This window comes from Sinocyclocheilus grahami, unplaced genomic scaffold, assembly GCF_001515645.1.
Source record: "Sinocyclocheilus grahami isolate Dianchi unplaced genomic scaffold, SAMN03320097.WGS_v1.1 scaffold855.1, whole genome shotgun sequence".
Taxonomy (NCBI): domain Eukaryota; kingdom Metazoa; phylum Chordata; class Actinopteri; order Cypriniformes; family Cyprinidae; genus Sinocyclocheilus; species Sinocyclocheilus grahami.
This window is the reverse complement of record NW_015506034.1, coordinates 197,073-224,972: the sequence shown is the minus strand read 5'-3', so window position 1 is coordinate 224,972 and position 27,900 is coordinate 197,073. Positions and strand designations below refer to the sequence as shown.

Below are 27,900 nucleotides of genomic sequence, written 5' to 3'. Positions count from 1 at the left end.
TTACTGTTTTTCCACATACTATTTAGTGAGCAAATCTTTCTTGTGGTTCTCTAGCGTAAATATTTACCTGTAACGTTTAACAGTCAAAGAAACCACAAATATGATGTTGTCTTTTATCACAGACTTCAATAAATTTGATGTTTTCAACTACTCGTCAGTGTTTACTCTGTGAATTATTTGTCAAAAAACGTTAGAAAATCAAAGTAACCTCGACACTTATGAAATTGCCAACTCTTTTCAACTTTCTTGCTTTTCCGGCTCTGTATTTGTTCCCGCTCTATTGTGGCTGTTGAATTATGGCCATCTTTTTATTTTGTTTCCCATTTGTTCCAATACATTCCCGCCCATTCCATTCCATTCAGAGCCGTAGTTTTACCCAGTTGGTTTGAATTACACCAGATTGCAGGATGCCGAGAGGGAACGTGCCGGTGCCGAAGACGGGGTGCGCAAATTCAAGCAGGACTTCACAAACAAAGCTGACAGTCTCCAAAAGCAGATTGCCCAGAGAGAGAAACAAATGTAAGTTTTGCAACGGCTATGGAAGAGAATTCGAATTTTAAAATTTGTATCACAATGTCCCATTTATGCTGGTGTGGAAAATAGGAAGTAGATTTTAATTGACACTTCTTGTTTAGGATGCAGCTGGAAACAGACATGAAAATAGAGAGGGACTGGCGGCAGACGTTACAGAATGAATTAGAAAGAGAACGAGAGACCATCGCACAACTTACTGCTGAAGCACAGCAAATCAACGGACTCAAAAAAGTAAGATGAGTTTCTCATCTCAACAATGGCGAGGGAGAGAAATATAATAACCATTAAGTCCACAATACATCTGTATGAGGATTAAGGTGTTTGTGTCATTTAAACGGCTTCTTCATGGATGTTTTCGTTGTGCTGAATGCAAACATCCTGTCTTGGGCTCTGACGTGCCCTTGTGTCTTATCAGGAGTTTCACAGGTTGCAGGATGAGAATACGCAGCTGAAGGGAGTTTGTGAAGAGCAGGAACAGGCGCTGGAGGAGCTGGGCTGCAAACTCAGCGAGTATGTAGGATTTATATATAAGTGACATTTGGAAGCCTTCAAATCATGTTATTCTTTTACTGATACACACATTTTTCTTGTTTAGGTCAAAGTTGAAAATCGAAGATATAAAGGAAGCCAACAAGGCACTTCAGGTTTGAAACATTGTTTGAGATCAACAAAAAAGTACCTGGAACATGTTTGTGGACATGTACCATGATATACAGTATATATTTTTTTGTAAGAGTAATTTAACTTGTTCATATTAATAAACAATTGATTTCAGGGTGGACAGGTTTGGCTGAAGGACAAAGATGCTACGCATTGCAAGCTTTGTGAGAAGGAATTTTCAATCTCCAGGAGAAAGGTCAGAACCAAATTGCTACGCTGTAATACATCTGTCTCTATCACAGCTTGCTGTCCAATCTCACACATCCACACAAATTCAACTGCTCTAAATAAAGAAATTCACTGGCACAAAGACCGTACTGGATTTAAGACTTGAAAACATTTCCAAATGAGGATTAGATGACGCCTGAATAAAAGACTGAGTTGGCAAGTGGTGCTCTGTACTGTTGAAGTCGGCATGAAATGAAAACTTTTCTAAATGCATGTTATTGATCTTACTGTGAAGGATCTATCATCCATACATGTTTAATTTTTTTGGGACATCCCAATATTTAATTAAAATGTCATTACTCGATCCTCCAGTGAAACGACATACTTCTTTCTGGTGACGTATGCCAGACCTCTCCAGACATTTAAGCTGTGTTCCAATTCAGAGGCTGCATCCTTCGAAAGCAGCATTCCAAAACAGAATGCGTCACAGTGGTGCGACAAAGCTGTCCCATTTCAAAGTCTCAAATGCGACCTTGAATTAAGTCCTTTATTTCCCGATCTACAAAGGATGCAACACGGCCTGGCCTAGACAGATGACAGGACTTTCAAAATGGCAGATTACAACACTTTTTTTAAATGTTAATATTTGGTGTTAACTTGCTCAAGTATCTAATGATACAAATGTAAAAAAAAAAAATAATAATTTTTTAAAGCGGTTAAAATGTTGACATATCTTACCAAGATGTGATTTTATTGGTAGTTTATTCTTTTTTTTTAAGTATATAATGGACCAAGGTAAACATATTTAGACCGGTTGTGAACCCTGGTTTGTTTTCAGACAGTTGAATATTACTTTCATAAAAGTCCTCTAGTAAATGCAGCGGTCAGTTGCTAGGCGACAAGAACAATCTTCTGTAGGCTAGAATTTTCCATTTAACAACATTCAGTTCGATCTTTGTGGACTTCTAAGGATGCAGCCCTGAATTGGGACACCGATTTAATCTGCCTAAACCCCGCCCCTTCTCATAAAATTAACTGCAAACCGACATTCATATCTGCATCCATGCCAAGCATCTTGAAAGCTCTCTTGCTTGTCTTTGTTTGAACAGCACCACTGCAGGAACTGTGGAGAGATCTTCTGCAATGCCTGCTCGGATAATGAGCTGCCGCTCCCTGCTTCACCCAAACCCGTGAGAGTCTGCGACACCTGCCACGCTCTGCTCCTCCAGCGCTGCTCCTCCAATGCCACGTAAGATAGAAATGACAGCACATCGTAACAAGGGCCAAAATCAGCTTTAACTCGCAGCCTGTGCTGTCCCGCATCGTCAGAGTGACCAAAATGGATGCACCCGTTTCTCTGTGTTTGAAGTTTACAATTTACATAGGATAAAGCCTGTTGCCTCAGAAGACTTAATGGCACTTGTGCAGATGGCCAATGCAGTGTTTGTCACAGAGTGTGCAATGAAAGAAATGAGTTTACAAATGGATTAATGACTGAGTGCCTCCATCTGGGCTGCAAGTAGACTGATTTAGATTATTTATACAGTACTAGTACAACACTCCCATGCATTGTATACTTTAGATATATAAGGGTGAACAGGTTTCATTCCTCAAGATTCAAAAGTAAGCAAAGGCAGTTACTTAAAGGGATATCTTTTCTTGAGCAATTACATTTCAAATTCAGTTGAAATACATAACCTTACATTCATATGTGCCTGTATAACAAGCCAAACTGACAAATAAGGATTTGAAATGTTTCCCTGAATCTAGATGGGCAAAAACGGTATGTATATGCAAGTAAATTGTTGTCAGAGAGGTGGATTCACTTCAAAAAGCACAGAAATAATGTTCTGAATATGGTGTTCAGGTTTCTTGTCTGCAAACGGTATTATTTCACAATTGCAGATTTACCTTGGTACAGAACTGGAACACTACACATTTTGAGTATTTGTGCTACCGTTTGTCTGGATAATTACTCGAAATACAGCTGTTAACTTAAATTTTATGTATGAAACTATACATAGCCTTAAACCACTAAAGTTGATTATAGTTCCACTTCTCGAGTGATGGATTTTAGCATTTAGGTGTCGCAGTACACGCACACTATCGTTCAAAGGTTTGGGGTCAGTAAGATTTGTTTTGAAAGAAATTGTTTTATTCAGCAAACACGTAACTCTTCTAAGTAAACCTAAGTTGCTTCAGTCCAGTAATCGTTCATCTAGATAATATAAAATTTTAAATATACGGTAAAAGTTAATAGTAAGGTTACTTTATAAAAATCAGGAAAGATTTCATTTTTCCTGCTTTTTATATATATATATATATGAGATATATCAGATGACAGAATGCATGTGGAAGATTGAATGTTGGGCAGCGCAACTGTTTTCAACATTCATAAAAACAAGAAATGCTTCTTGAGCACATAAGAATATTAGAATGGTTTCTGAAGGATCATGTGACACTGAAGACTGAAGTAATGGCTGCTAAAAATTCAGCTTTGCCATCACAGGAATAAATCCATTTAAAATACGTTTTATTATTTAAACTGTAACAATATTTAAATTGTTATTTCATAACATTACCGTTTTATAGTATTTTTGATCAAATAAAATGCAGCCAAAACATTTTTTAAATCCTACTGATCCTCAAGTTTTAAACGGTAATGAACGAAACTCAAGGCTACGCAAATCTTCCGGTGTATTAAAAAAAACAATATATGAATGGACTGATGCCAAATGTTTCATCTAGCTTTGACCAAAAGCAAGATATCACACTTTATTCTTACATTACAGTTGTCATCAATGAACATTCTTAGGTCAAAAATAAAATATATCCATAAAAGGTTTTATTCCATGGATGTGTAAATGTCACCGGTTTCAATTAGAAATTGAAATGAGCAGCAAAAACAGGTAAACATCCAAAATGATGTTATTGCTTTGGGAAAGAAAACGAAAGTGCAGTCTCACACGCAACTTGAGCTTCAAGCTATTCACACTCATTTTTGAGTCAAAATACATACAAAGCGCATCTCTTTAGTTAGACTTTAACACAGAATGTCATATAAAATTCATTAAGCAAAATGTACAGTAGCCGGTCAATCTATATGCAACAGCTCAAATATATATGTTAGATATATATATGAATTTAGATTTAATTTTCTTCGAGTCTGGAAAATATTGTGGGCATATTTCATAGGAACATGTGAAAACATATTCATATAAAAAGATCTTCCATGCTGGAAGTTCCAACTTTGGGTTGAAAAGTGCATGAATTTTAAGCATCCTCAATACATCCCCCTTAGTCCACTTCCTCGAGAGCCCATACCGCCAGAGTTGCCATAGAATCCTCCTCCGCGGCCTGCAGTGTTTTTATGCCCCCAAAACAAAAGACATGGATTTGAATGTTGTCTTCACACCTTCTTCAACAAAACTATTACATAATAACAATCCACGCAGTCATACTAACCCATTTCGGACGGCCCACTTGAAGTTGAATTCAGGAAAAGCTCAATGTAACGATGCTCTGCAGGGAGGAAGTCAGTGGAAGGATAAATATGATACTCAAAAAAAAAAAGAAAATTAGGATAGCAGTACAGTTTGACTAAGACAGAGGTTTGGAAATGGAGACAACTTACGCATATGATTCTTGTCTTTTGACATGGCAGACACAGCATCTTCGTGAAATCTGAACTCAACATCTGCCTCTCCTGTAGACTTTCCATTAGGTCCTACATCAATGTGCACCCTCACAGGATTTAAAGGGGCAAAGAACTGAAAAAGAAACCAAACACTCACACAAAGGCAATAATACTTTACTGTAAAACAAAATATTGTAAGAATGTGTGCAGTGGCAACACTGTGGTTTTTCTTACATGTGCGATATCTGTCTCTGTAGCGCGGAACGGTAGGCCCCTCATATGAACAAAATGGCCACTGTGAAAGCCTGAGTTTGAATCGCTGCTGTAGCCATGACCCCCCATTCTTCCTTTTCCTCTATCATCGCGCGCACGCTCTTCAAACATGCCGTTACTAAAGCAGTAGTTGTTAAAGCCATTGTAGTTGTCAAACCCACCATATCCTTACGAAGGAGAGACAAATCAATACTTTTAGATCACTTCCTGTCAGTGAAAGAACTGTTCAAAAGTTTGAGATCAGTAAGATTTTTTATTTTTTTTTAGGGAAAACTTATGCTAACCAAGGCAATATTTATTTGATCAAAATACTGTAAAAAGTAGCAATACTGTGACATATTATTACTATTTAAAGCAAAATTTTCAGTAGCCATTACTTCAGTATTTAGTGTCACATGACCCTTCAGAAATCATTCTAATATGCTGATTTGCTGCTCAAGAGATTTGCATTTTGTACTATAATACTTAATATTTTTGTGGAAAGGGTAATATATTTTTAATGATTATTTGATGAATTCGCATTTATTTACAAATAGAAATCTTTTATAACATTATAAATATCTTTACTGTCACTTTTGATCAATTGAATGCACCCCTGCAGTGTAAAAGTATTATTTCCATTAAAAAAATAAATAAAAATCCTTCTGAGCCCAAACTTTTGAACGGTAGTGTACATAGCCATTCAACCCCATATTTGTTAATTAGCTATCTATCTTATTAACTAAAACCCAGTAAGCGTTAATAAAGTTACTAAGCACTATTAAAGTAGCATACCGCCACTGTAAGCGCCTCCGCTGCGCACCTGGTCCAGGACGGCACCTCCCCTTCCAGGACTGGACCCAAAGAAGCTCCCGCGTCCCATCACGGGTCTGTCATATGGACTAGGCCTCTGTCCCATCATCCTCCGAGGTACTTCGTAGTATGCACGCATTTCATTTCGGCTGCTTTTGAATATCTCTATGTACCTGAGTTTATTTTTAAATGCAACATGTTAAACGTACAGGCTGCTAAATGTTTAACAGCAATGAAGAAGATTTTAGGGAAGACAGTATTTGGGGCCTACTGACTAAATTCATTATGGCATCACAATAACTGACAATTTACTGTCAGTTATTGACCAGAGGGAGAAGTAGCAAGTGTCTGAAATTCTGCCCAGTCATAAAATGTAACTGTATCTAAAGGCCAATTTCAGACAGAAACAGAATCTTAAAAGTATCGTATAGTGCCTGTTATAAAAAGGCTCCTTTGCTTCTGCAGTATGTTGCCCAACCACATCATGAAACCATATTTCTGCCTATTTTTTGTCCCCTCATGTCACATGTTTATGTAAAATTAAACATTGCAAGTGTAATAACATGATCATACCATCTTTTTCCAGAGCAGAAAGATGCATGACCCCCCACCCCACATTTGCAGAGAGCATTAGCACCCAGCCCAGTCTTGCCAGCCCCACCTGTGCCCTATTCTTTCCTTGTGTTTCCCCAGAGCCTTTTCTGCTATCTCCTTTGAGGCAAACTGCACGAAGGCTTCCCCTGTGCTCCTCCCCTGGTAGTCCATCGGCAATGTTATCCCATTTGGCACGATTTTCAACCCTTTAACCCAAGGACAAATAACCCCACATGGGGAGACATGTTAAAGAGCCGCAACATTCTCATCTGCAGAAAATACATCCCCCCCCAAATGAGCCCTGATGATGCCAAAATCATTCCCTATGTCAGACAAAAACCCTAGAGCAAACCACAAAGGATAAATCCATGAAATTAAAATCAATTAATCAAGAAATCATAGCACAGCTGCCTCTGTGATGCTGGTGACATATAAATTGTTAAATACAACCAAAACATCCTTAATAATCTGTTGATATGACAGTTAGAAGAATATATAAAAAGAAAAACCTTCACAATTTGATCTGACTGACTATATAAAGACATAAAAAGGAAGAACTGACATGATTCAAAAACCACAAAAAATTTTCAGTAGTTTTAAAAAGATGTCCTTGCAATACCTGCAAGTCTAGGAGGTGTTGAAGTGAAACAACAGATGTACCTGAAAAGAACTGTACAATTTCTTCTTTACTGCAGCCGAACGGCAGTCCTCTTAGACGCAACATACAACCACTGCTGCTGTCATAGTCTGTGGGACCGGAGCGTTTCAGCACCCAATCCATCTCACTAAGGTTTGACTTGAACACTGTGGGAAGGGTCAAGAGGCAGACAATCAATTAATATACATTTTCAAAAACAAATGTGCAAACATATCATGTGCTTTAACTTGTGCTATTTAAAATCAGCATGAAAGAGATATTGCAGTCATCTTTTCTTTCTTAGAGATGCATATCTGAGTAAAGCCACTTCTCAAACAAGAAAAAAAAAAGGGCAAGATTTTGTACAACTGTGATGGACTGGATCATTGTCGTTTGCTAATTGCGGCATGTGAGATTTTGTTGCAAGGAGGGGATGTTAATGTTTTTGATTACAAGCAGAGATGCACCAATGTATTGGCCAATAAAAGCTATTTTTTTTTACTACCGGCCAACGGCCGATTGATTAAAAACAGCTAATGATCAGGGCCAATTATATCCTGTCAATCAAAAGGATGGGGTCAAAACGTGTCAGACTGCAAGTTATACAGTGTGTGAAGAAAATCTACCGTGTTGAATCTAGGGCTGTCACAACTTTAAAGCAGGCTCTATTTGACCCAATGAATCACCCGTAGTTCAAGCCAGGGTTTGCCAGATCCATGCTTTTTTTTTCTCTCAAAACCAAACAATGCACCTCCCATCCAATAATCACAAAGAGTTTTGTGCTTTGTTACTTGTGATAAGAAACAAAGTCTAATTTTTCCAAATTCTGTCTCGAAATTCAAACAATAAATGCTGTTTTGACGCTTTTAAATGTGGCTTAGTTCAAGCGACAGCGTGGAGTATGAGTCTCTTCCACTCAGTTAGCTACAAAAAACACTAAAGAGGAGCTCATTCTCTGACAAATCTGACATGAAGACAGTTGTTTATGAAAACGTTATGTGCAATTTAGTTGTATATAGACAATTCAGTTTTTATTTGAGTGTAATTATATCTGAAAATAAATAGCAGTTGAATATAATAGCTCTGTTATTCATTTTAACCTTTAATAGGCTATAACAGCAATGTACCAAATGAGAGTGTTCCCAGTATAGTTTACAGCATTAGTTAGGAGAGATTTTAATAAAAAAAAGAATAATCAAATTATCGGTATCGGCAGATATCATTCTGAATAATCGGTTATCGGTGGAGAACTTCAGTATTGGTGCATTTCTAATTACAAGGGCACATGCATAAAAAAATAGAATATAAAGAATAAATCATTTATAATAAACGCAATGCAATTAGGCATGGGCCGATTACCGGTTTCAAGGTATACTGCGATTTGAAAATGTCACGGTTTCAAAACCACTAATATTTTCCGTTATACCGTTCCTGCAGTATGCGCTGTTTTTCATGTCTCCTCAAAGACTGAAAGTGTAGGAATCCCTCAGGTTGAGTGCAGTGTAGAGAGTAACACGACCTTCCTCCTCCTGTTGGTGCGAGCGAGCAGTCAGTCACGTGTGTAGGATGGCCGAACTTCTGCCCCTGGAACTTACGCAACCGGCCGTTTTTTGTCTTATTGCAAGCAACTTGTCTCTGTTCTGGACTTGCACAAACTGCGTTGCAATGCAATCGTTTTCCAAAAAAATCATTTATGTGAAAATTTGAAGTCTGTAAACGCCTGTTAACACAGGCCAGAGACGTTGAAGACCAAATTGGGTTATTAAATCAAATTATGTATATGAAATTATAAAACTAAATGATATGAAATTATATGTATATGAATTATATAACTAAAATTAAATAACTAATTACAGATTTAGGTTAAATAAAGATGTCAGTCTTTACTTTTCTTCTTTTTAGGAAACAAATCAAAGAAAAAATAAACAAATTCTACTGTTCCTAATATTCTGTATGCTGCTCAAAAACAAAATATTGTGTTCAGCGGAAAAAAGTTTTTTTTCTTTTTCCCAGTCATTTAAAAATAACACATTTTAGAGCTGTAACGACAATACCGTGAAACTGTGATATTTTTGCTTAAGGTTATCTTACTGTCAAAATCTCATACCGGCCCATGCCTAAACGCAATATTCCATTAAAAACTATAATTGTCCAATCATTCATGGTAAAGTGATGGTTCACCCAGTATAGAAAAGAAAAATACCTATGGAAGTCAACATTTTTTTAAATATCATCTTTTGTGTTCAACAGAAGACAAAAACTCATACTAGTCTTTTCTACATTGTGGACAGGAATGTCCAGTACCTTCGATGTAACGATGACCCATGTATTTACGATCTTTTGCCAAAGCCTTTTTAAAGTCCTCTGATGTCTTCAGCTCTACAAACGCCTCTCCACTCGGCCTCCCCTCTTTGGAGAAGGTAAAACACACGCCATTCACTTTCCCTACAATGTCACAATCTGGAAATGAAAAAAGGACACAACTGCAGCTCTTTTTCTGTAAACTCACATAGAGCACAACAAAAGGTGCTTTCAGTTTGAGATTTTGCATACCAGAGAAAAAGGAGGCCACTTCCTCTTGTGTGCATGACCAAGGTAAACCACGGATCCGTACCACATATCCTTCATCATTATGAGACATGTCTACCTTGTCAGGACTGTATCTGAAAAATACATGATTGTAATACATGGGCCATGCCTCTAAACCTAGTGAGCTGCCTACCTAAACTCAATCAAAATAGTTTGTGTTAGTCTTTTTTTCTGTCTTAACCTTGCTAGTGCAACAAACCTAGGAAGTTGTCTACTTGGAAAGCATTTTGGGGCATTTCAGGAGAGCTCGAAACGTAAGAACGCACGTATGACGCCCAAAAATGCTGTCTAGGTAACGTTAGGCAACTCAATAACTCAATAACGTTATATTTTGAGAGCGAGCCATGTTGTCAATAGTCAGAGGCTTCCTTCAAGAGATAAAAAGACAAACAATAAAGACATTTCACACAAACGCAACATGTTTTGGTGTAGTTAGGAATACTGACTAGTATAAATCAGTTGGCGCCTTATATAACGTCAATTCAAGTTAGTTAGCTAGCTAGAAAACCACTACCCGATAGGTCAAAATACAGTAGTGTTTTAAACTTAAGACCAAGCTAACATGGTACATGTTATATATAGCATTCGGAAAACAGTTCGGTCATGTGTCAAACAAACCGCAACCGAAACTGATGAACTTTAAGCGCAACGACTATAAAATTTGCGAGATATTCTTCTGACAGGAATCAACGACCGACAAGTTCACATATTCTGGAACAAAAACCAGCACTTCCGCGATCCAAAGTACACAAAATGTATTCTCCATTGAATGTAAATGATCAACTTATACATGAAAAGTTAAATATGAAGAAATATGCACATGAATAGCGAATAGCTTCTTACCGTCAAGCGCCCGTCCTCTCAGGTAACCCTGAACGGCAGTCCAGTAGTCCAGACAGTCGAACTCTCGCGAGAACGCGGCCTGTCAGAGGACGTTGACCTCGCTGCAGGCGCACCGAACGGTCTGACGTGTGAGCCGAGGCTCCAAGCGCATGTTGCGCATGCATCACGGAAGAGTCATCGAGCGTAGTCACTAGGTTTATACTTAATCCTGTATAATACTGCAATGTGGCACATATGGGGCCATGTGTACTGTCTTAACCTCGCTAGTGCAACAAACCTAGGAAGTTGTCTACTTGGAAAGCATTTTGGGGCATTTCAGGAGAGCTCGGAACGTAAGAACGCACGTATGACGCCCAAAAATGCTGTCTAGGTAACGTTAGGCAACTCAATAACGTTATATTTTGAGAGCGAGCCATGTCAATAGTCAGAGGCTTCCTTCAAGAGATAAAAAGACAAACAATAAAGACATTTCACACAAACGCAACATGTTTTGGTGTAGTTAGGAATACTGACTAGTATAAATCAGTTGGCGCCTTATATAACGTCAATTCAAGTTAGTTAGCTAGCTAGAAAACCACTACCCGATAGGTCAAAATACAGTAGTGTTTTAAACTTAAGACCAAGCTAACATGGTACATGTTATATATAGCATTCGGAAAACAGTTCGGTCATGTGTCAAACAAACCGCAACCGAAACTGATGAACTTTAAGCGCAACGACTATAAAATTTGCGAGATATTCTTCTGACAGGAATCAACGACCGACAAGTTCACATATTCTGGAACAAAAACCAGCACTTCCGCGATCCAAAGTACACAAAATGTATTCTCCATTGAATGTAAATGATCAACTTATACATGAAAAGTTAAATATGAAGAAATATGCACATGAATAGCGAATAGCTTCTTACCGTCAAGCGCCCGTCCTCTCAGGTAACCCTGAACGGCAGTCCAGTAGTCCAGACAGTCGAACTCTCGCGAGAACGCGGCCTGTCAGAGGACGTTGACCTCGCTGCAGGCGCACCGAACGGTCTGACGTGTGAGCCGAGGCTCCAAGCGCATGTTGCGCATGCATCACGGAAGAGTCATCGAGCGTAGTCACTAGGTTTATACTTAATCCTGTATAATACTGCAATGTGGCACATATGGGGCCATGTGTACTACCGCGAGAGACTGCCTGCAGCTCTCTACAAACAAATGCAGCTGTGGAAAGACTGTGAAAGCCATGAAGTTAATTAGAACTATCACTTTGATCCCCCCCTATCACTTTGATTGCATGTTGATGAATTTTCTTTCATCAACATGCACAGAAAATTAAATTTAACACTGCCTGTGTTGACAGTGAAAAATTAAACTATGCAAATATTAGTATGGCAACTGATTCCAGATCATCAAGTGTCTTTTAACTATGTAGCCTACTAAAGTTTTAATGAATCACTTGATACAATGCACTTGTTGTGTACATACATTTTACTTGGTATTAATATTTTAAAAAACACCGACATAACTACATGAAATTAATTTGTGTAATTACATTTATAATTACACTGCTAACCCTACATCCCTTCCCCTCAACTCACTCTTTAACCTGTCAGTCTTCCACCTCAGTAGTCGTAAAAGTGTTTTGCAATACAACATGGAGACATCCAGTAATAATTAGCGAAAAAAGTAATTAAAGACACCTAATACTAAATGGGACCCTGATTCCTATCCCTATCTCATTTTTAATGAATTACTATAAGTTTTAATTTCAACTGTTTTCTTAATGAGCTTTAACACTCAATGATATGAGTACAGCAAACTATTCTGAAATCGTGTTGCTTGTAACTTTAAAATGGGATGTTACACTACTGGGGTCAAAGTCTCAGCAAGCCTCGCAGCACTGGACTATGACTTGCTAAAACATCACGCTAAACTTGTTACAGCTGTTTAACTCTAGAGCAGAAGCAATGGAGATTCCAATATTTACTGTTGATGCTTTTACTAATTTACCTTTCAAAGGTAATCCTGCTGCAATATGTCTTATAGAGAATGTAAGTATTACACTGCACAAGACAGTTTTATGTTTTTTAGTTTCTGATAGTTTAAACATGTTAGCAACTATGAAGATCAGAATGTGAAATGTTTCTCTGTAATACATCCAGGAGCTGAGAGATGATCTTTATCAGAGCATTGCTGCTGAGATGAATTTATCAGAGACTGCTTTCATCACAAGACGGAATTCTATGGATTTCTCCTCAGGTATTCTGCTGCTGAGATGCATGTTGAAATACTCAAACAACTCTGATTTACATGTCTGCTTTTGGTTTTGATATATTTTGAAAGGTTCAAGGTTTGGATTACGCTGGTTTACTCCCACAAATGAGATTCCACTATGTGGACATGCAACACTGGCCTCAGCAGCAGTGCTCTTTTACCTGAAAAGTAAGAAACACTTGTTCTTAAATTAACCTTTTACCAAAGACAATGGACTGTGACTATTCTAAAATCACAATATCATCACACAGAAAATGTCAACCCTGTACTGGTGTTTGAGACTATGAGTGGGGATCTTTATGTGTGCCAGCATGAAGAATCTCTAATAATGGACTTTCCCTTAAACAAACCAAACCCCCAGGTATGACCAAAGCACACATTGTTGACCCTTCCTTCATATAGTCTCTCATGATTAATACAGTAGTGTTTCTTGGTCTGAATCTATTGAGTTTTGTCTGTTTTATTTGCAGGATCAATATGAAATCAAGGATCTTTTGAAAGTAAGTTAACCAGTGAGTAATTTAGGTTTTTAATATGACAAAGGGAAAAACAAGCTTTTATGTGCATTTTCAGGCTGTAGTAGGAGATGTACCCATTCAGGAAGTGTGCTACAGTCCAACCACAAGGAAACTGATGATTCGTCTGGCTGACACATGCGACAGGTACTGCTGGACATTCAGAGGCTGAATATAACAAGGAAGAAAATGTTAATTAATTTATTATGTCAAGTACATTTTTAAAGCAGCAGTCAAGATAAGAATTAATAAGTATGCTGGTAATTCTGTCTAAAATGGCAGTTTATTTTTGTATCTAGATCATTAAGCAAGGTTGTTGAATGTTTGTTTTTGGTAGATCTGAACTAACATCTTTGAAGCCTGAAGCAGAAGCTCTGCTGAAAAATGAATCCACTGGGAAGATTAAAGGTGTCATTGTTACAATGAAGGGAGCTCCAACCGCACAACCTGGATATGACTTCTATTCCCGTTACTTTGCTCCTTGGGTTGGGATCCTTGAAGATCCAGTCTGTGGTGAGCTGAAATGATCACATCATTCTCAAAATGCAGCAACCTACAATACAGGAGGAGAAATCTGTAGAAGGTTCCATGTTTTAATGTAAAGCCATGAATTCTAATAGGTTATAAATGGAAATGCACAATTATAGTCATCATAATGTTCATATGAATTTGTTTTGTGCTTTTAAAAGACTAATTATTTCTCAAAGGGTCTGCGCATACAGTTCTTGCTGCCTACTGGTCTGAAAAGCTGAACAAAAAGAAAATGTTGGGTAAAGGCCTTTTTTTCCCCCCTGCACTGGTGAATCAAAGGAAATTCATAATGACATTAGTTCACATGAATGACTGAATTAAACCGTTTTCTCAAAAAGCTTAAATAAAATGCACAAAAAGGTTCTATTCTGTCTTATTTGTTTTTTCAGCCTACCAGTGCTCCAGTCGTGGGGGAGAGCTGGGGCTGGAGGTTAGGGATGATGGTCGACTCAACATCAGTGGTCAGGCACAGATCGTTCTTCAGGGAACTCTTAAAATCTAGACAACCTATAAAACCTTTTCACTGAATGTGTTAATAGTTTAATGGAAATAAGTCAATTTTCTGATGTTTCATTCATTGAATGGGCAAAATAGAATAAAAATTATTTGGTTTTAAAAGTTTGTAAATCTGGATGGATGTTTTATACATTTTATTGCAGAATATTAATAAAATAGTCTGTTGGGCAGAGTAAGGCTAGATCTTCTGATACTGATCCAGGATACAGCAAACCAAGGTTACAGTCATAGGGAGAAACTGAAGCGAGAGATCAGAGATGATGGTTGACTGAACATCACTCATCAGGCATTGATCATCCTGCAGGGCAATCCCAGCGGCTGCTCTGATGGATGGCTACCAGCTGCCTTTTCACTTAGATTGTATAATTAAGTCTACACATTTTCAAAGACAATAAAAGGTATTTACAAGAAAATACCAATAGGTGAAATGCAAATGCCAACAACAAAGAACAATACAGCAACTGGTTTAGTGTAGAATATATATTTATAAAAAATGTAAATGATAGATTAGCATTATTATCTCTTCCACTCTCTTTTACAGATCATATAACAGTAAAAAGTCAGTTTAAAAAGACATTTTGAAATCTTGAGTCTGTACCTATAATCTGAGCTTTTTATATCATTAGGGTCAAAGTCTAACTTAATTTCAAATACCGCTCTAAAAATACTTTAAAGGTGCAAGGAAGAAAAGAAAAAAAACTAGAGCTGAAGAACTATAATCAATGGAAATTCCAGTATCTACTGTTGATTCTTTTACCAATGTGCCTTTCAAAGGTAATCCTGCTGCAGTATGTTTTATTGAGAATGTAAGTATTACACTACATAAGACAGTCTTCTATGTTATCTTCAAGGTTTGGATTACGCTGGTTTACTCTCACAAATGAGATTCCACTATGTGGACATGCAACACTGGCCTCAGCAGCAGTGCTCTTTTACCTGAAAAGTAAGAAACACTTGTTCTTTCATTAATCTGTGACTAAAACAACTTGTGGTTGCATTATAAGTTATGTGCCATTTAATAAAGTGCAAATTCACAGACCTGCAAACTTTTTTATGTCTCTTAAGTGGTCAACGGTCTTCAGTATTTCATATATATATATATATATATAAAAATATGCAACATGAGGTAGTGAGAATTAATGGAGTAAAAAACTCATGAGTGTAAATTATGTACAAGGGCCTGTCAGCACTGATTTATTATTAAACTTCACATCCATCATTAAAACAAAAAAGATGTCTACAGTTAGTCTGAAGCTTATGTATTCCATTTCACTTAAATTTTTTTCAAGTACCAAGTTTCACAGCATTATCTTTGTGATGTACACTATGAATCAGAAGAGGTTTTCGTTTTCATCACAAGTGGACCCCAGGTAGTACCTCATGGGCAGCAGCAGGCAGCTGGAAGATGTAACTTAAATTAAGGAGAATTTCAAAAATTCAGTTTCACAAAAAAAAAAAAAAAAGTTAAATTACTATTTATTAATTTCAATGACAGAGTGACAAAAAGTCACTGCATGAACCTGCAATTAGATTCTCATTTGTAAACACTTGTAAAGGATATCATATCTTCCTGTTGAAGGTGGCAGAGAAGTTTCTCTAGTGGTGCATAACGGCGAAGGGTGGGCGCCGAGCCAAGCATGAGGAGCTTGTGTTTGGCTCTAGTGATGGCCACATTCAGCCTACGCCAGTCTTGAAGCAACTCTCCCAGCTGAAAAATTATTTGACACCACAGAATAATGAAATAATCAAATCACATAACATGCAATGAACAGTTAATTGGCTTAAATGTTATACATTTCATTTGTTTAAATTCAGGAGGAAGGCCACTTATGTTGCCCTCAGGGTTGCTTCGAACAAAAGACACAATGATGATGCTCTTGTCACGTCCTTGGTATTTGTCCACAGTGTTGACCTCCAGAGCTTTAAAGGCGTCTCCCTGCAGCAGACTGGAGATGGCTTTTAGTTGTTGTCGATATGGAGCAATGACCCCAATATCAGATGCTCTACATCCAGCCTACAACACGTTTAAAATTAAAATTTAATTTCAAGTAGTACAGGGGGGAAAAAAAACATATTTCAATGCGTTTCAAAACAAATGGCATGTTCGGACCTTGAGCAGCAAAGTGACAAGGGCTTGTACCAATATAGCTTCCGTGTGGTTACTGATGCCATTTTTTTCCACCGTCTCAGGGGCGGGAACCTGAAGAAAGGTACAGTACATATTGCTGAAAAATGCTTCAAAAGCAAATGAAGCAAATTCCCTTACAGACAAAATGAGATAAAGTCTAAGAAAAAAGGAAGTCAGACTGACCTCAGAGGTGTCCAGGAAACAGACAGGACTATTGGGCTCCAGCGCAGCCTAGACCCAAGCACTGTACTGTGGCTGACACGCATACAGGTCCAGCTCCTTCTCGACTTGAGCTCTACTGGGCAGCTGCAGCACTGCATTTGCTGTCCTCTCAGAGCCACACTCCAGTCGGCCCTCATACATCAGAGCATTGCTCGGGGACATGATCACACTGCAGGATGGAAAACAGCAAGTATAAGAACGGCAGAGCTGGTGGTTGTGAATATTCTCAAAAATGTATTGGGAAAAAAAAAATCACCTATTAGTATTCCACATGAATTTTAAATGCCTACTTTAGAGATATTTAATATTAACAACTTGCATATTGATTACTTATTTTCCATTTAACAATCACATAGGTCTAGCCTGAATGTCTGACTGGTGTAACTCCACCTGTTCATTCGGTACTGCACATTCAGCTGAACAACTGCATCACTGTGGTGCTCCAGACGTTTGAACAAACTCTCATCCATACCTAAGGTTCTGGGGAAAAATTAGAGCAATTCTTAAATTTCCCATAAGACTGTGGTAATATGGTGATGGTGTAACTGGGTTTTTGGCTTCTTCAGTTTTGATATTAAAAACAAGATGCATTCAAAGGCTCAACATGAAAATCTTTCACAAAACTCATCTGAATGATGACAGAAGTGTACTACCTGGCTTCAGCATTCTGCACAATAGGAGGAAGCTGTTGGTGGTCTCCCACCAGGACAAAGCGCTGGGCATAGAACAACGGACCCAAACATACGGGTTGACTGATCTGAGATGCCTCATCCACGATGCAGAAGTCAAAGAGTCTACGGCTGAATATTGGGTGCTTTACACCCATACAGGTGGTGGCCACAATCAGCTACAAAGAAAAATGGGGTGAGCTTTACAAGACAATTTGGATTTTCAAAATGCGGAGCAATCAGTGATTGAACATTATCCCTTACATGTCATAGTATACATGAAATTGTTTAAAAGTGACAGTAAAGATGTCTAACATTACAAAAAGTTATATTTCAAATATAATTATTTTGATGTTTTAAATATAGCAGCACAACATTTCAACATTGATATTAATAATTCAACTTGAGCTCCAAATCAACATATTGGAATGATTTCTGAAGGTTCATGTGACACTGAAGACTGAAAATTCAGCTTTGCCATCACAGGAACAAGTTACATTTTAAAATATATTACAATAATAAAAAAAAAACATTATTCTAAATTGTAATATTTAAGATTAATGATTGTAATGTGTCTTACTTCTTTGTTGTACAGCTGTTCCAGCTCTTCTAGTGTTTGGATCCCTTTGGCCCGACATGAATCCTCTGTGAAGGGCAGGATATCATGGTGCACTTTTTGAGCACGACCCAGTCGCAGGAAGCTGATCTTAAACCTCTTCAGTTTCAAGAGAATGTTGTCCACAGCAGAGTGGGTGTAGCTAGTCAGAAGTACACTGAAGCCACAAGCATGGAGTATACGCACCTGTAAAATAAGGAAGTGCAAAATAAATGTCAGATAAATATTCCTTTGTATATGGAAACCAGTAGAAACAACAAAACAAAGTCAGTTTCACTCTACGGGTCAGAAAGAGGGTGAAAAAAGTCATGCAAACAAAATAAATTAAATTATATAAATTATGTTTCTGGGGGAAAAAAAACTTGATTAACAGTATAAGTGGACTTCAAGGACAAAAAAAGTTATGCGTGTAAAATACCTCCCCTTTAAGATGAAAATGCCCACGTATGCAGTGGCAAGAAAATTAATATAGCTGTTCATTATCTAAAACACAACTGGTTTCTATAATAAGCTCTTACCAGTGTACAAATGGTGGTAGTTTTCCCAGTACCTGGCATTCCCACAATAAGCGTGTAATCTTTGGATAGCAGCACTTTTTTCATGGCTTGTTTCTGAGGTTTGTTGAGTCCTGAGAGGCAACATGATTAAAACTCATTAAGTAGGAACAGAGAAGTTCTATTATTCAAATGAATACATCAAGGTCATGTTTCACAGCAACTCACTACAGAAAGAGTGAGATTATGGTTCAATGAGAGGAGATTATCAGGAGAAGGAAGTGTCTGAACACACCTTTCAGAATGTTGGCCACAGTGTCCTTGGCGTCTCGTGGCAAAACACTGCTGAGGCTGTCAATGAACTGGGGAGGCCTGAATTCCACAATCAACTCCCTCAGTCTTTCACTGCAGAAAATTATACATATTTAGCTTTTAATATAGAACAAAAAACAGGGAGACATTTAAATACAAAAGCACAAAAAAAAGAATGATCAGACCTGGATGGAGTGTTTTCAATTAACATAGACAGGTTTCCTAGATGAGTGCTAAGACCCCCTGCACCTTCATCCTGGTCCAGTCGGAAAACTGTGTTTGAGGAAAACTTGGAAAGATTTCTGGAAATGATATGAATGTGAAATTAAGCTTTGATGTACACTTGAATATTTCAAATTCAGGTAAAATGAATAACAAATTGAACAACATTATGAAAAGCATCTGCAAGAGACTTACTTGTCCAAAGAGCAAGTCACTCCACTGATAGTTATTTCCGTGACATATCCTGTGGCAAGGCCTATGAGCACCGAGTCCTGATCACTAACCACAATCCTGTCGCCCACTATCAGCCCAGTGAGAGTCTGATTGCCCTCCTTCCTCACAAAGCTGTGCTTATATACACCATCAGATAGGACACTGACGTCTCTATCTAACTGCATGTTACCCACGCAGCCACCACTTTTCTCCCTGAGAATGAACAACATAAGAACAGGGATGCAACAGAGACATTCATGAAGGCTAAAAGAATTCAATTAAAGGGATAGTTCACCCAAAAATGAAAATGATCCCATTATTTATCCCCTCAAGTCATCCTAGACGTATATGACTTCCTTCTTCCAGATGAATCCAATCGGAGTTATATTAAAAATGTACTTTGATCTTCCAAGCTGTTCAATGGCAGTCAGCGGGTGTTGCAGTTAATCAGTCCAAAAGAAGTGAAATAAAGCGTATCTATCTATAATACAAAGTGCCTCACATGGCTCCGGGGGGTGAACAAAGGCCTCCTGTAGCGAATTGATGCGTTTTTGTAAGAAAAATATCCATATTCAAAACGTAATAATCACTTTAAAGGGGTCATATGATGCAATTTCATTTTTTCCTTTCTCTTTGGAGTGTTACAAGCTCTTGGTGCATAAAGAAGATCTGTAAATTTGCAAAGACTAAAGTCTCAAATCCAAAGAGATATTCTTTATAAAAGTTAAGAGTCGTTCTAACACGCCCCCACATGTCTACCTCACTATATGGGAAGATTTGCATAACACCGCCCAAATGTTCCCGCAAAGAAAGAAGGCGCAACTTTTATTCTCACTGTAGAATTGTTGCCGCTGCCGCCATGTCCTGAAGACGCTGTGTGCTTCGTTGTGAAAGCGAAACTACTTTGTTTGGTCTTCCAAAAGAGGACGATATCCGCTTCGTCATGCCTAGAGCTAATCTGTGCTGGTCGCTGAGGAAATACTTCAACTTAGTGTTGTGGATCGCTGGCACATTTTATTGAGGACTGTTTACTAATCCTGGGAGAGTAACGTTAGACTAAAATGCAGGCAGTTCTGACTCACGTAAGTACGTTTTCTTTTATCATTTGACTGATGATTCAAACACGAGTTTTGGGCAGTGTGGAGTAGCACTTGTTGTTTGTCATTTCTCTGATCACAAATGCAGACATGGTTTTATGTTTGCGCGGCACGATGCAATGCAACGCAATGCGTAAAAAGACCGTGTACAGTATGTGGAAAATAATGTGTTTTTTAACTTTAAACCACATAAACACATTTCATTACATCAAATACACAAAATAATGTTCTTTTTAGCAGCATCATATGACCCCTTTAATCTAGCTTGCGCCAACAGTTGTACACTGAAGCAGCTCCAGGCTGACGATGTATGAGTTCAGCGTTGCGCATGCGCCGGTGAGTCTCGTGAAAACCAACGTTTGTTCACAGGAGCAAAAGAAGCAAAGTTTCCTTACTTTAGCAAAGGAAAACCAATCTCCTCTTGGCTTATATCGAAATCCTCCAACATTCTTCTTTACAAATCCTCGTTTTGTCCTTCTAATTCATGACCGTTGTTTTGTTTTGATCTCTCCTCTACGCTTCCGCGTTCATCACTTCTGAGCGGCGCATGCGCAACGCCGATGTCTTACATCATCCGCCCGGAGCTGCTTCCGTTTACAACAGTGAGCGCAAGCTAGATTAAATTGATGATTACGTTTTAAATATGGTTATTTTTCTTACAAAAACACTTCGATTCACTACAGGAGGCCTTTGTTCACCACCTGGAGCCGTGTGAGGCACTTTTTATTATGGATGGATGCTCTTTATTTCACTTCTTTTGGACTGATGAACTGCAACACCCGCTGACTGCCATTAAACAGCTTGGAAGATCAAAGACAATTTTTAATATAACTCCGACTGGATTCGTCTGAAAGAAGAACGTCATATACACCTAGGATGCCTTGAGGGTGAGTAATTCATGGGTTAATTTTCATTTTTGGGTGAACTAACCCTTTAATTCAATCAAACACTGTTAATCTGCTTAGTGTCTGAAATGCATTAATAAATAAATAAATAAAAACACAAAGTCATAAAACTACTGGTAATGAAGTCTTTAAAGACACAATTATGTTATAAGATTTAATTTAGGCTTTTTTCATATAATATAAAAGAAACGTGTCTCTTCAACGTTCAAACGTTTTATAACTTTTTGAAGCTTGAACGTTTGTCTTGAATTCACAATGGAGGGACAGAAATCTCTAGATATCATTATAAATATCTTCATTTGTGCTTTGAAGTTGAACAAAAGTCTTCTGAATGGGTTTGGATTGACATGAGGGGGAGTAAATGATGGGTGAACTAACACAAAGTCTTATTTGATAAAAACACCCACCTCTGCTGGGCAGTCTGAAGCCAGATATTGCGCCGACCTCCTTTGTTCTCCATGGTGAGAGCCTCCAGTGTGCAGAGTAGCAGCCAGTGGCTGAAGTACTGCAGGTGCACGTGGCTGAGGTGCTCGCTCTCCGACTGCACAAAGGCCTGTGGATTTTCAATACAGTTCTCCACAGGATCTCTCTCTACAGCTCTACACAAAATGATGCATTTCAGCTGAAGCTCAATGGAATTACAGTACTCGGTTTGATGCTGTAATAGAAGATGATGCATGAAGAGAGAAAAACAATACCTGTTGTAAACTGCACAGTTCCTTTTCTGAGGACAGTACTTGCAAGCTTGCTTGTCAGATACAATGGCAGGCAATGGGGCCATTTGACTTCTTCCATCCACCTTGACCAAGCTGTTTCCGATGTGATGGGCCAATGAGTTTCTTATTTTAACCAGCTCTGTGATAGAAAAAAAAAAAGAAAGTAAATTGCCTCTCATTTGTATGAAACTACATGACTCAACGGGATAGTTCACCCAAAAATTAAAATTCTTTCATTCATTCATTACTCACCCTCATGAAACTCCCAACCCAGCCCATTTCATTCATTTTTCAAACACAAGTAAAGATATTTTTGATGAAACTGAAGGATTTCGGTCTCTCTGTTGTCAACTACCTCAAAAGTTTCATGCTTCAAAAAGTTCAGAAAGACACTGTACAGCTTGATCCAAGTCTTCCGATGCTGAGCAGATTAAATTTAGGCTTTTATTCACATACAAACTATGATCAATGTGGTTTGAGGACAGAAATCTCTCAAGTTCCATTAAAATACCTTAATTTGGGTTTTGAAGATAAATGATGACAAAATTTCTTTTTAATTGAACTGTACATTTAAAAAAACAAACCAACCTCTCCTGTCCATGTGGTTACCCACAACAGGATGCACACTGCCAGTCTTCAAGTAGACAAGGAAACCAGCCTCTGGATCACAACGTCTAGCTGAGCTCATCAATGTGTACAGAATAACCTAGGAATAAAAAAAAAAAAGTCAAATAATAAGTGATATTCAGTAGTGACATAAAGAGTGATATTTTTTTAACATGTGACATATCTAGAGTTTATGTTGCGTTTTGTACCTGACTGCGATGCTCAATGGAGTTGGACTCCTTGCCAGTTTTCAGCTCCAGTGGCACAATCCTCTCTGTGGGCCTTCTGCCTCTCCGATGAATCCTAACTCCAGCTGTGACATCAATCTTCCCCTTCAGTCCAAAACGTGGACACCAGATGTTCTCTTCAATGTCCACAAAATCTGTGACTGTCATGCTACAGGTGGCATCTTGCTTGCTCAGAGCCCCGTCGCTAGGGCTGATAGTAAATAACCGCACAAACCATAACTATTATTTATAATATGAAAACTAAACCTGCCAGAAACATTTTCCACAAGACCATGCTCTCAGTCTTCTTTAAATACATATATCACTCACAGTTTGAGAGTGAGCTGCTTTTGTCCAGCCTGTGGTGAAGTGTGGACATAGTGTTTTGCCCACTCAGATAAAGAGGGAAGATATTCTTCTACTTCCTGTCTCATGTCAGCCTGGGTCAGCTTTAGACTATACCTAATTAAAGCAAGTACAAGACAAACAGTCTTTTTAAGGCACATAAAAGAGAGCTGTTGTTGTCAAACACCGTATTAGCACAATATCTGTATTTGAGGTCTAAGAAAACAATAAAAACTGAAAACTATGTAAAAATATAAAGATAGTGTGCTTCTAAAGATGGAGTCGATGTTACAAGATAGCTCTTACATTTGTCTGAGGTAGTTGGGGTTTCTTAGGGCCTCTGCAGCAAACGCCTGTATCCTCTCTGGGGAGAAATCTGAGGACATGGCTGCTTTTTGGAAGATATCATGAACTATGGTACCATTTAACATCTGCTTAGATCCACCATCAAATGCCTGCTTAAAAACCACACACAAACTGTTTCATTATTTTAAGCACTAAAATTTGACAAGAACAATTAAGAACACAAAAAGGTTTGAATCAACAATTAAGGGAAAGACATAAATGCATAGTATTGTTCACTGTTGAAAACATTAAAGCAGCACTATGTAATTTTTGGTGCTCTAGCGGTTAATAAACAGAACTGCAGACATCCCGCTAAGTTTATGTCTATGGCGATTCACGCAGGTATGTGTTACTCCGCAGAGGTGACGACCCGACCAGGCTACAATAGTCCAAATATAAGTACTTATTATAAGTGTACCATATTGATTATATTGGAATAAGACAAAAATGCGGTTTGTAAGATGAATTCATGATGTACTCTCTCATTATATACATTTTGCAAATTTTGAAGACAGAAAAAGTTACATAGTGCTGCTTTAATATGAGCAGTATACACTATATGTACATTCTGTATATGACAAAGTGTGTCTTCTAATCGCTACTGGAGATTGATATTTAATTGTACATGCTCATTAACACCGTTAAATATAATCTAGCAAATCTCAGAATGAATATTAATTTTCCATGCTCAACAAAAGTTTATTATTATCAATGATGTAAACAGTGCTGCTTAATATTTTTGTGGAAACCATAGTATTTTTTCCCAGGATTCTTTGATAATATAAAGTTCTAGAAAGAAATCTTCTGTAACATTATAAATGTCTTTACTGTAATTATTGACCAATTGAATAAATGGAAGAAAAGAAAATCTTACTGACCCCAAAACTTTGAACGATAGTGTATGCTTTAAGGCACATTCACAAAATTAAATTTCCACACCTTAAACATCTCTCCCAGCACCCCTCACCTCATGCAGCGAATACTGCTGGCAATGCTGGTCCCCGATATCAGCAGGTCAGGCAGCAGAACCAAGAAACCAGAGTCTCCATCAATCGTCCACAAGCCAGAAACACACCTCCCTTCCAAGTGAACAATGTCCCCCACAGCAACAGGAGTACTCTCCCTTTAGAAAAGAGGTTGGAAAGTTCAAAAAACAATCAGCAAGACAATCAGAAAGAAAGAACTCTATCAAAAATCTTTTTTTTTGTAGGGCAAGTAACATTTTGTACCAGCCATCTTTGAGAATACAGGCCTCTCTGGACTGTGTTGTCTTGGAGCAGGTGATGGTTAAGTGCTTCTCCGTGCAACTTTGTGATGAGGTGACGTCCTGTACATCCAGTACCCAGTATCGGTTATGAACACCAGAGGCCAGTATAACATGCTCTGGTATGCCTTTTTTTCTTCTAAAATTCAAAGAAATCAGTTAAAAGCAGGGTTATTATTAACTTAAACAATCTGTTAAAAAATAAAGCACAAATGCAATATATTTATATAGAAATATATATATAAAAAAGCTAATTTAAAATACTAATAAAAACTACAATAATATGTAAATTATCCTAAAATAATACTAGTAGTTTTAATACACAAAAATCACCAAACTATCAAATATTACTAAAGCTCACTTATGTGCGCATAGATAGGTAGAATAAAACATTCATACTCATTACTGAACTTCTTGGGTTTTGGCGCCTCAGATTTTTGCTCCATGCCATCATCAAACCAATCGTCTATCAGATCAGTAAAATCATCTTCAAATGGGGCTGGCAAAGTCTTTCCATCAGCAATTTTGTCTTTCACTTGCAGATCAGCAGTACTCAAGGGTCTCTTCTTAGTAAATGGACAGTTGAGAAAAGTCTCTTTTTCTTCAGTAGATCCATTTTGTATCCACGAACTATATGACATCACAAGACCAAAGTCATTTGTTCCAGAAACCGTACTCATGTCTATCTCTGGCTTCATGTTTAGAGCAAGTGAATTCTCTTTCTCACTGGTACTAAAGCTCAGATGATGAAAGGATTTTTTTGAGACCTTTGAGAAACCATTTGTTTTTCCATTCATTTTCACACAAGGCCCAGTTGCCAATCGGCTACTCTCAAAACCGACAGACTCAGCTTTGGTTTTTTTCTCAGGACTCTTTGAGAATGCTCTCTGTAATGTTCCCGAAGACTCCTTTTGATCGGCCCTTGGTGAGCTTGTGTCACAATCGGGACGTTTCTGAACTTGCATGGTCCTGGACCGCTTTGCACTCCGGATGTTCTCTGAGCTGTGCAACAACCTCTTCACAGAGCCAGAGTGCCTTACGCCATTCTTAAGCTCAAAAGTGTCTTCTGGCTCTAGACTGCTGTTTTTCTGTGGCTGCATCAGCTTACGTGCCATCAGGCTAGGTTTACCCCTGACACCTTTAGTAGGTAGGCCACGGGAGACAGGTGAGCGGTTCTCATATGAAGTGTCTGAAGGGTTCTCGCTCCTCAGACTGTCAGGTGTCTCTGGGACAGCAGAAGGGGTTGGAGAGCAGGGGACACTTTTATCCTGCACAAAATCAGTCTTCAATGAAACGGGGACTCTTGTAATTCCAGCTGCAATTTTTTTAGGTGACTTTTGGTGAAACCTGATAAAACATAAAGGTGACGTTATGGTGTGACGTCAACCGTATTTTTAACTTAAGAGCAGGTGGCCATTTTTAACTTGAACGTGCAAGGTACAAATAACTTTTTTTAATTGAATTTAAAAAATACAAAACAATTCTGAAGAGATTTATTAAGTAACATAAATCGATGTAGAGTAACTGCATAAATTAATTAAATCACAATTAAAGGGCATCACAAACATATTAAATTAATTTAACAAAAAACTTTTTTTTGGGGGGGGGGGGCGCTTTTTTATAAATTCAAATTAAATCTTAAATGACATCCTCAGACCCCATTTACTGTCATTATTTGGAAAACAAAATGCATATTACAGGTCATACAGTCATAAAGGTTTGGGACAATATAAGGGTGAGTAAATGATGACAGAATTTTCATTTTTGGGTGAACTGTCCCTTTAAGAGCAACTATAAGAGTTCACTAAATTGTTGTCTTATGTCCTTACTCCTTACCTTTGAGACGAAAAAGGCAGAAATGCTTGACTGAACTCCACTGACCATCTACAACAGCAAAAAAAAAAAAAAAAAAGAAACGTTAGAGTTTCACAGCTGAAACATTTACATCTAGATCGCTGAGGATGAATAACAAAGCATCAGAAATGAATCTGAAATACTTACGGAAGATTTGCTGGATTTACACTTAATCATCGTGGACCGTAAGTGAATAAAATGACTAAAACGATTTTTCTTCGGAGAATCCAATATCACAAAGCAGCTCTACGGGTATCAAAACTTAACAACTTCTCACATCACTGTGACAGCTGCATATAAAGATAGCCACTGCTATTACGGCTCAAATGTATAATTCGTCCAGAAGCAGATATTCTCCTACAAAAACGGGAAAACGTTTGCAAATGCCCTCCCACCCAAAAACAACAAAAAAAAAAAAAAAAAAAAAGTAACGTTAGAGTTTCACAGCTGAAACATTTACATCTAGATCGCTGAGGATGAATAACAAAGCATCAGAAATGAATCTGAAATACTTACGGAAGATTTGCTGGATTTACACTTAATCATCGTGGACCGTAAGTGAATAAAATGACTAAAACGATTTTTCTTCGGAGAATCCAATATCACAAAGCAGCTCTACGGGTATCAAAACTTAACAACTTCTCACATCACTGTGACAGCTGCATATAAAGATAGCCACTGCTATTACGGCTCAAATGTATAATTCGTCCAGAAGCAGATATTCTCCTGCAGCATTTTCACATATGCTTTCACATGACTATAAATATCAGATTTCGCGCGTAAACAACCCTTCCTGCATCTCTGCAGAGTAAACACTGCGATCTCAAAATTCCCGCGTACAGTGAACGCCACAGCAGAGAAAGCCCAAGCAAGCGTTTCATCGTTGTTTTTTGTCTGCTGCAATTGCATCGCCATTACCGACACACTGCCACCTAGCGTCAGTGAGATCATTGGTCGAGTTTGTAGTTTTTGTTACACAGTTTGAAAACAAATCTGCACGTTTATTGTTAACACTCCGTTAGCCTCGTGTCATATATGTATAAACGAAAAACGGGCAGTTATATCCTCATTTTCTATATTATAGGAAATAATTTTGTAGTTACCAAGACAACAAACACAAGC

The 27,900-nt window shown here is 38.0% G+C and overlaps 4 protein-coding genes across 6 annotated transcripts; 2 read left to right on the top strand and 2 right to left on the bottom strand.

The window, feature by feature from the left end:
• Positions 1-301: 301 nt before the first annotated feature.
• On the top strand, positions 302-3,493 carry LOC107563057 (RUN and FYVE domain-containing protein 2-like). Its single transcript, XM_016247840.1, has 6 exons — positions 302-519; positions 636-765; positions 950-1,044; positions 1,130-1,178; positions 1,310-1,390; positions 2,472-3,493. Coding segments are annotated over exons 1-6 (501 nt in total). The 5' UTR covers positions 302-517; the 3' UTR covers positions 2,616-3,493.
• Positions 3,494-4,095: 602 nt separating this feature from the next.
• LOC107563056 (heterogeneous nuclear ribonucleoprotein H3-like) lies at positions 4,096-11,656 on the bottom strand. Of its 3 annotated transcripts, none has more exons than XM_016247838.1 (10): positions 11,638-11,656; positions 9,849-9,958; positions 9,600-9,755; positions 7,319-7,462; positions 6,726-6,864; positions 6,047-6,237; positions 5,234-5,439; positions 4,997-5,132; positions 4,828-4,884; positions 4,096-4,737 (listed from the first exon to the last, which is right to left on the bottom strand). In XM_016247838.1, the coding sequence occupies exons 2-10, from the start codon at positions 9,934-9,936 to the stop codon at positions 4,646-4,648; spliced, it is 1,209 nt and encodes a 402-aa protein (XP_016103324.1). In that variant the 5' UTR covers positions 9,937-9,958; positions 11,638-11,656; the 3' UTR covers positions 4,096-4,645. The 3 variants fall into 3 exon arrangements, with proteins under 3 accessions (XP_016103324.1, XP_016103323.1, XP_016103325.1); XM_016247837.1 differs by lacking the exon at positions 11,638-11,656 and adding an exon at positions 10,728-10,796; XM_016247839.1 differs by lacking the exon at positions 11,638-11,656 and adding an exon at positions 10,728-10,796 and having other exon boundaries at positions 4,097-4,719.
• A 947-nt stretch (positions 11,657-12,603) lies between these two features.
• Positions 12,604-15,067, top strand: LOC107563041 (phenazine biosynthesis-like domain-containing protein). The gene is made up of 9 exons (XM_016247816.1): positions 12,604-12,759; positions 12,871-12,967; positions 13,052-13,150; positions 13,234-13,343; positions 13,453-13,482; positions 13,556-13,644; positions 13,835-14,010; positions 14,205-14,267; positions 14,418-15,067. Exons 1-9 carry the CDS (start codon positions 12,676-12,678, stop codon positions 14,528-14,530), a joined length of 861 nt encoding a protein of 286 aa, XP_016103302.1. The 5' UTR covers positions 12,604-12,675; the 3' UTR covers positions 14,531-15,067.
• A 599-nt stretch (positions 15,068-15,666) lies between these two features.
• On the bottom strand, positions 15,667-27,113 carry LOC107563052 (DNA replication ATP-dependent helicase/nuclease DNA2-like). Its single transcript, XM_016247830.1, is given in 23 exon segments — positions 15,667-15,951; positions 16,106-16,252; positions 16,376-16,558; positions 16,655-16,744; positions 16,856-17,063; positions 17,285-17,374; positions 17,548-17,741; positions 18,143-18,364; positions 18,697-18,806; positions 18,968-19,077; positions 19,170-19,286; positions 19,402-19,632; positions 21,829-22,020; positions 22,120-22,276; positions 22,726-22,843; positions 22,953-23,181; positions 23,301-23,432; positions 23,622-23,770; positions 24,600-24,783; positions 24,890-25,063; positions 25,324-26,271; positions 26,761-26,808; positions 26,926-27,113. Coding segments are annotated over 21 exon segments (3,807 nt in total). The 5' UTR covers positions 26,040-26,271; positions 26,761-26,808; positions 26,926-27,113; the 3' UTR covers positions 15,667-15,897.
• Between the last annotated feature and the right edge of the window lie 787 nt (positions 27,114-27,900).

Coding starts and splice junctions, on each gene's coding strand:
- LOC107563056 (XM_016247838.1), bottom strand. CDS start 9,936: ATGTCTCATAATGATGAAGGATATGTGGTACGGATCCGTGGTTTACCT. Junction 9,756..9,848: donor AGTGGCCTCCTTTTTCTCTG/GTATGCAAAATC, acceptor TTTCATTTCCAG/ATTGTGACATTGTAGGGAAA. Junction 6,238..6,725: donor AAGGAAAGAATAGGGCACAG/GTGGGGCTGGCA, acceptor AAATAAACTCAG/GTACATAGAGATATTCAAAA.
- LOC107563041 (XM_016247816.1), top strand. CDS start 12,676: ATGGAGATTCCAATATTTACTGTTGATGCTTTTACTAATTTACCTTTC. Junction 13,151..13,233: donor AGTGCTCTTTTACCTGAAAA/GTAAGAAACACT, acceptor ATCATCACACAG/AAAATGTCAACCCTGTACTG. Junction 13,483..13,555: donor AAATCAAGGATCTTTTGAAA/GTAAGTTAACCA, acceptor GTGCATTTTCAG/GCTGTAGTAGGAGATGTACC.
- LOC107563057 (XM_016247840.1), top strand. Junction 766..949: donor AAATCAACGGACTCAAAAAA/GTAAGATGAGTT, acceptor GTGTCTTATCAG/GAGTTTCACAGGTTGCAGGA. Junction 1,045..1,129: donor CTGGGCTGCAAACTCAGCGA/GTATGTAGGATT, acceptor TTTCTTGTTTAG/GTCAAAGTTGAAAATCGAAG.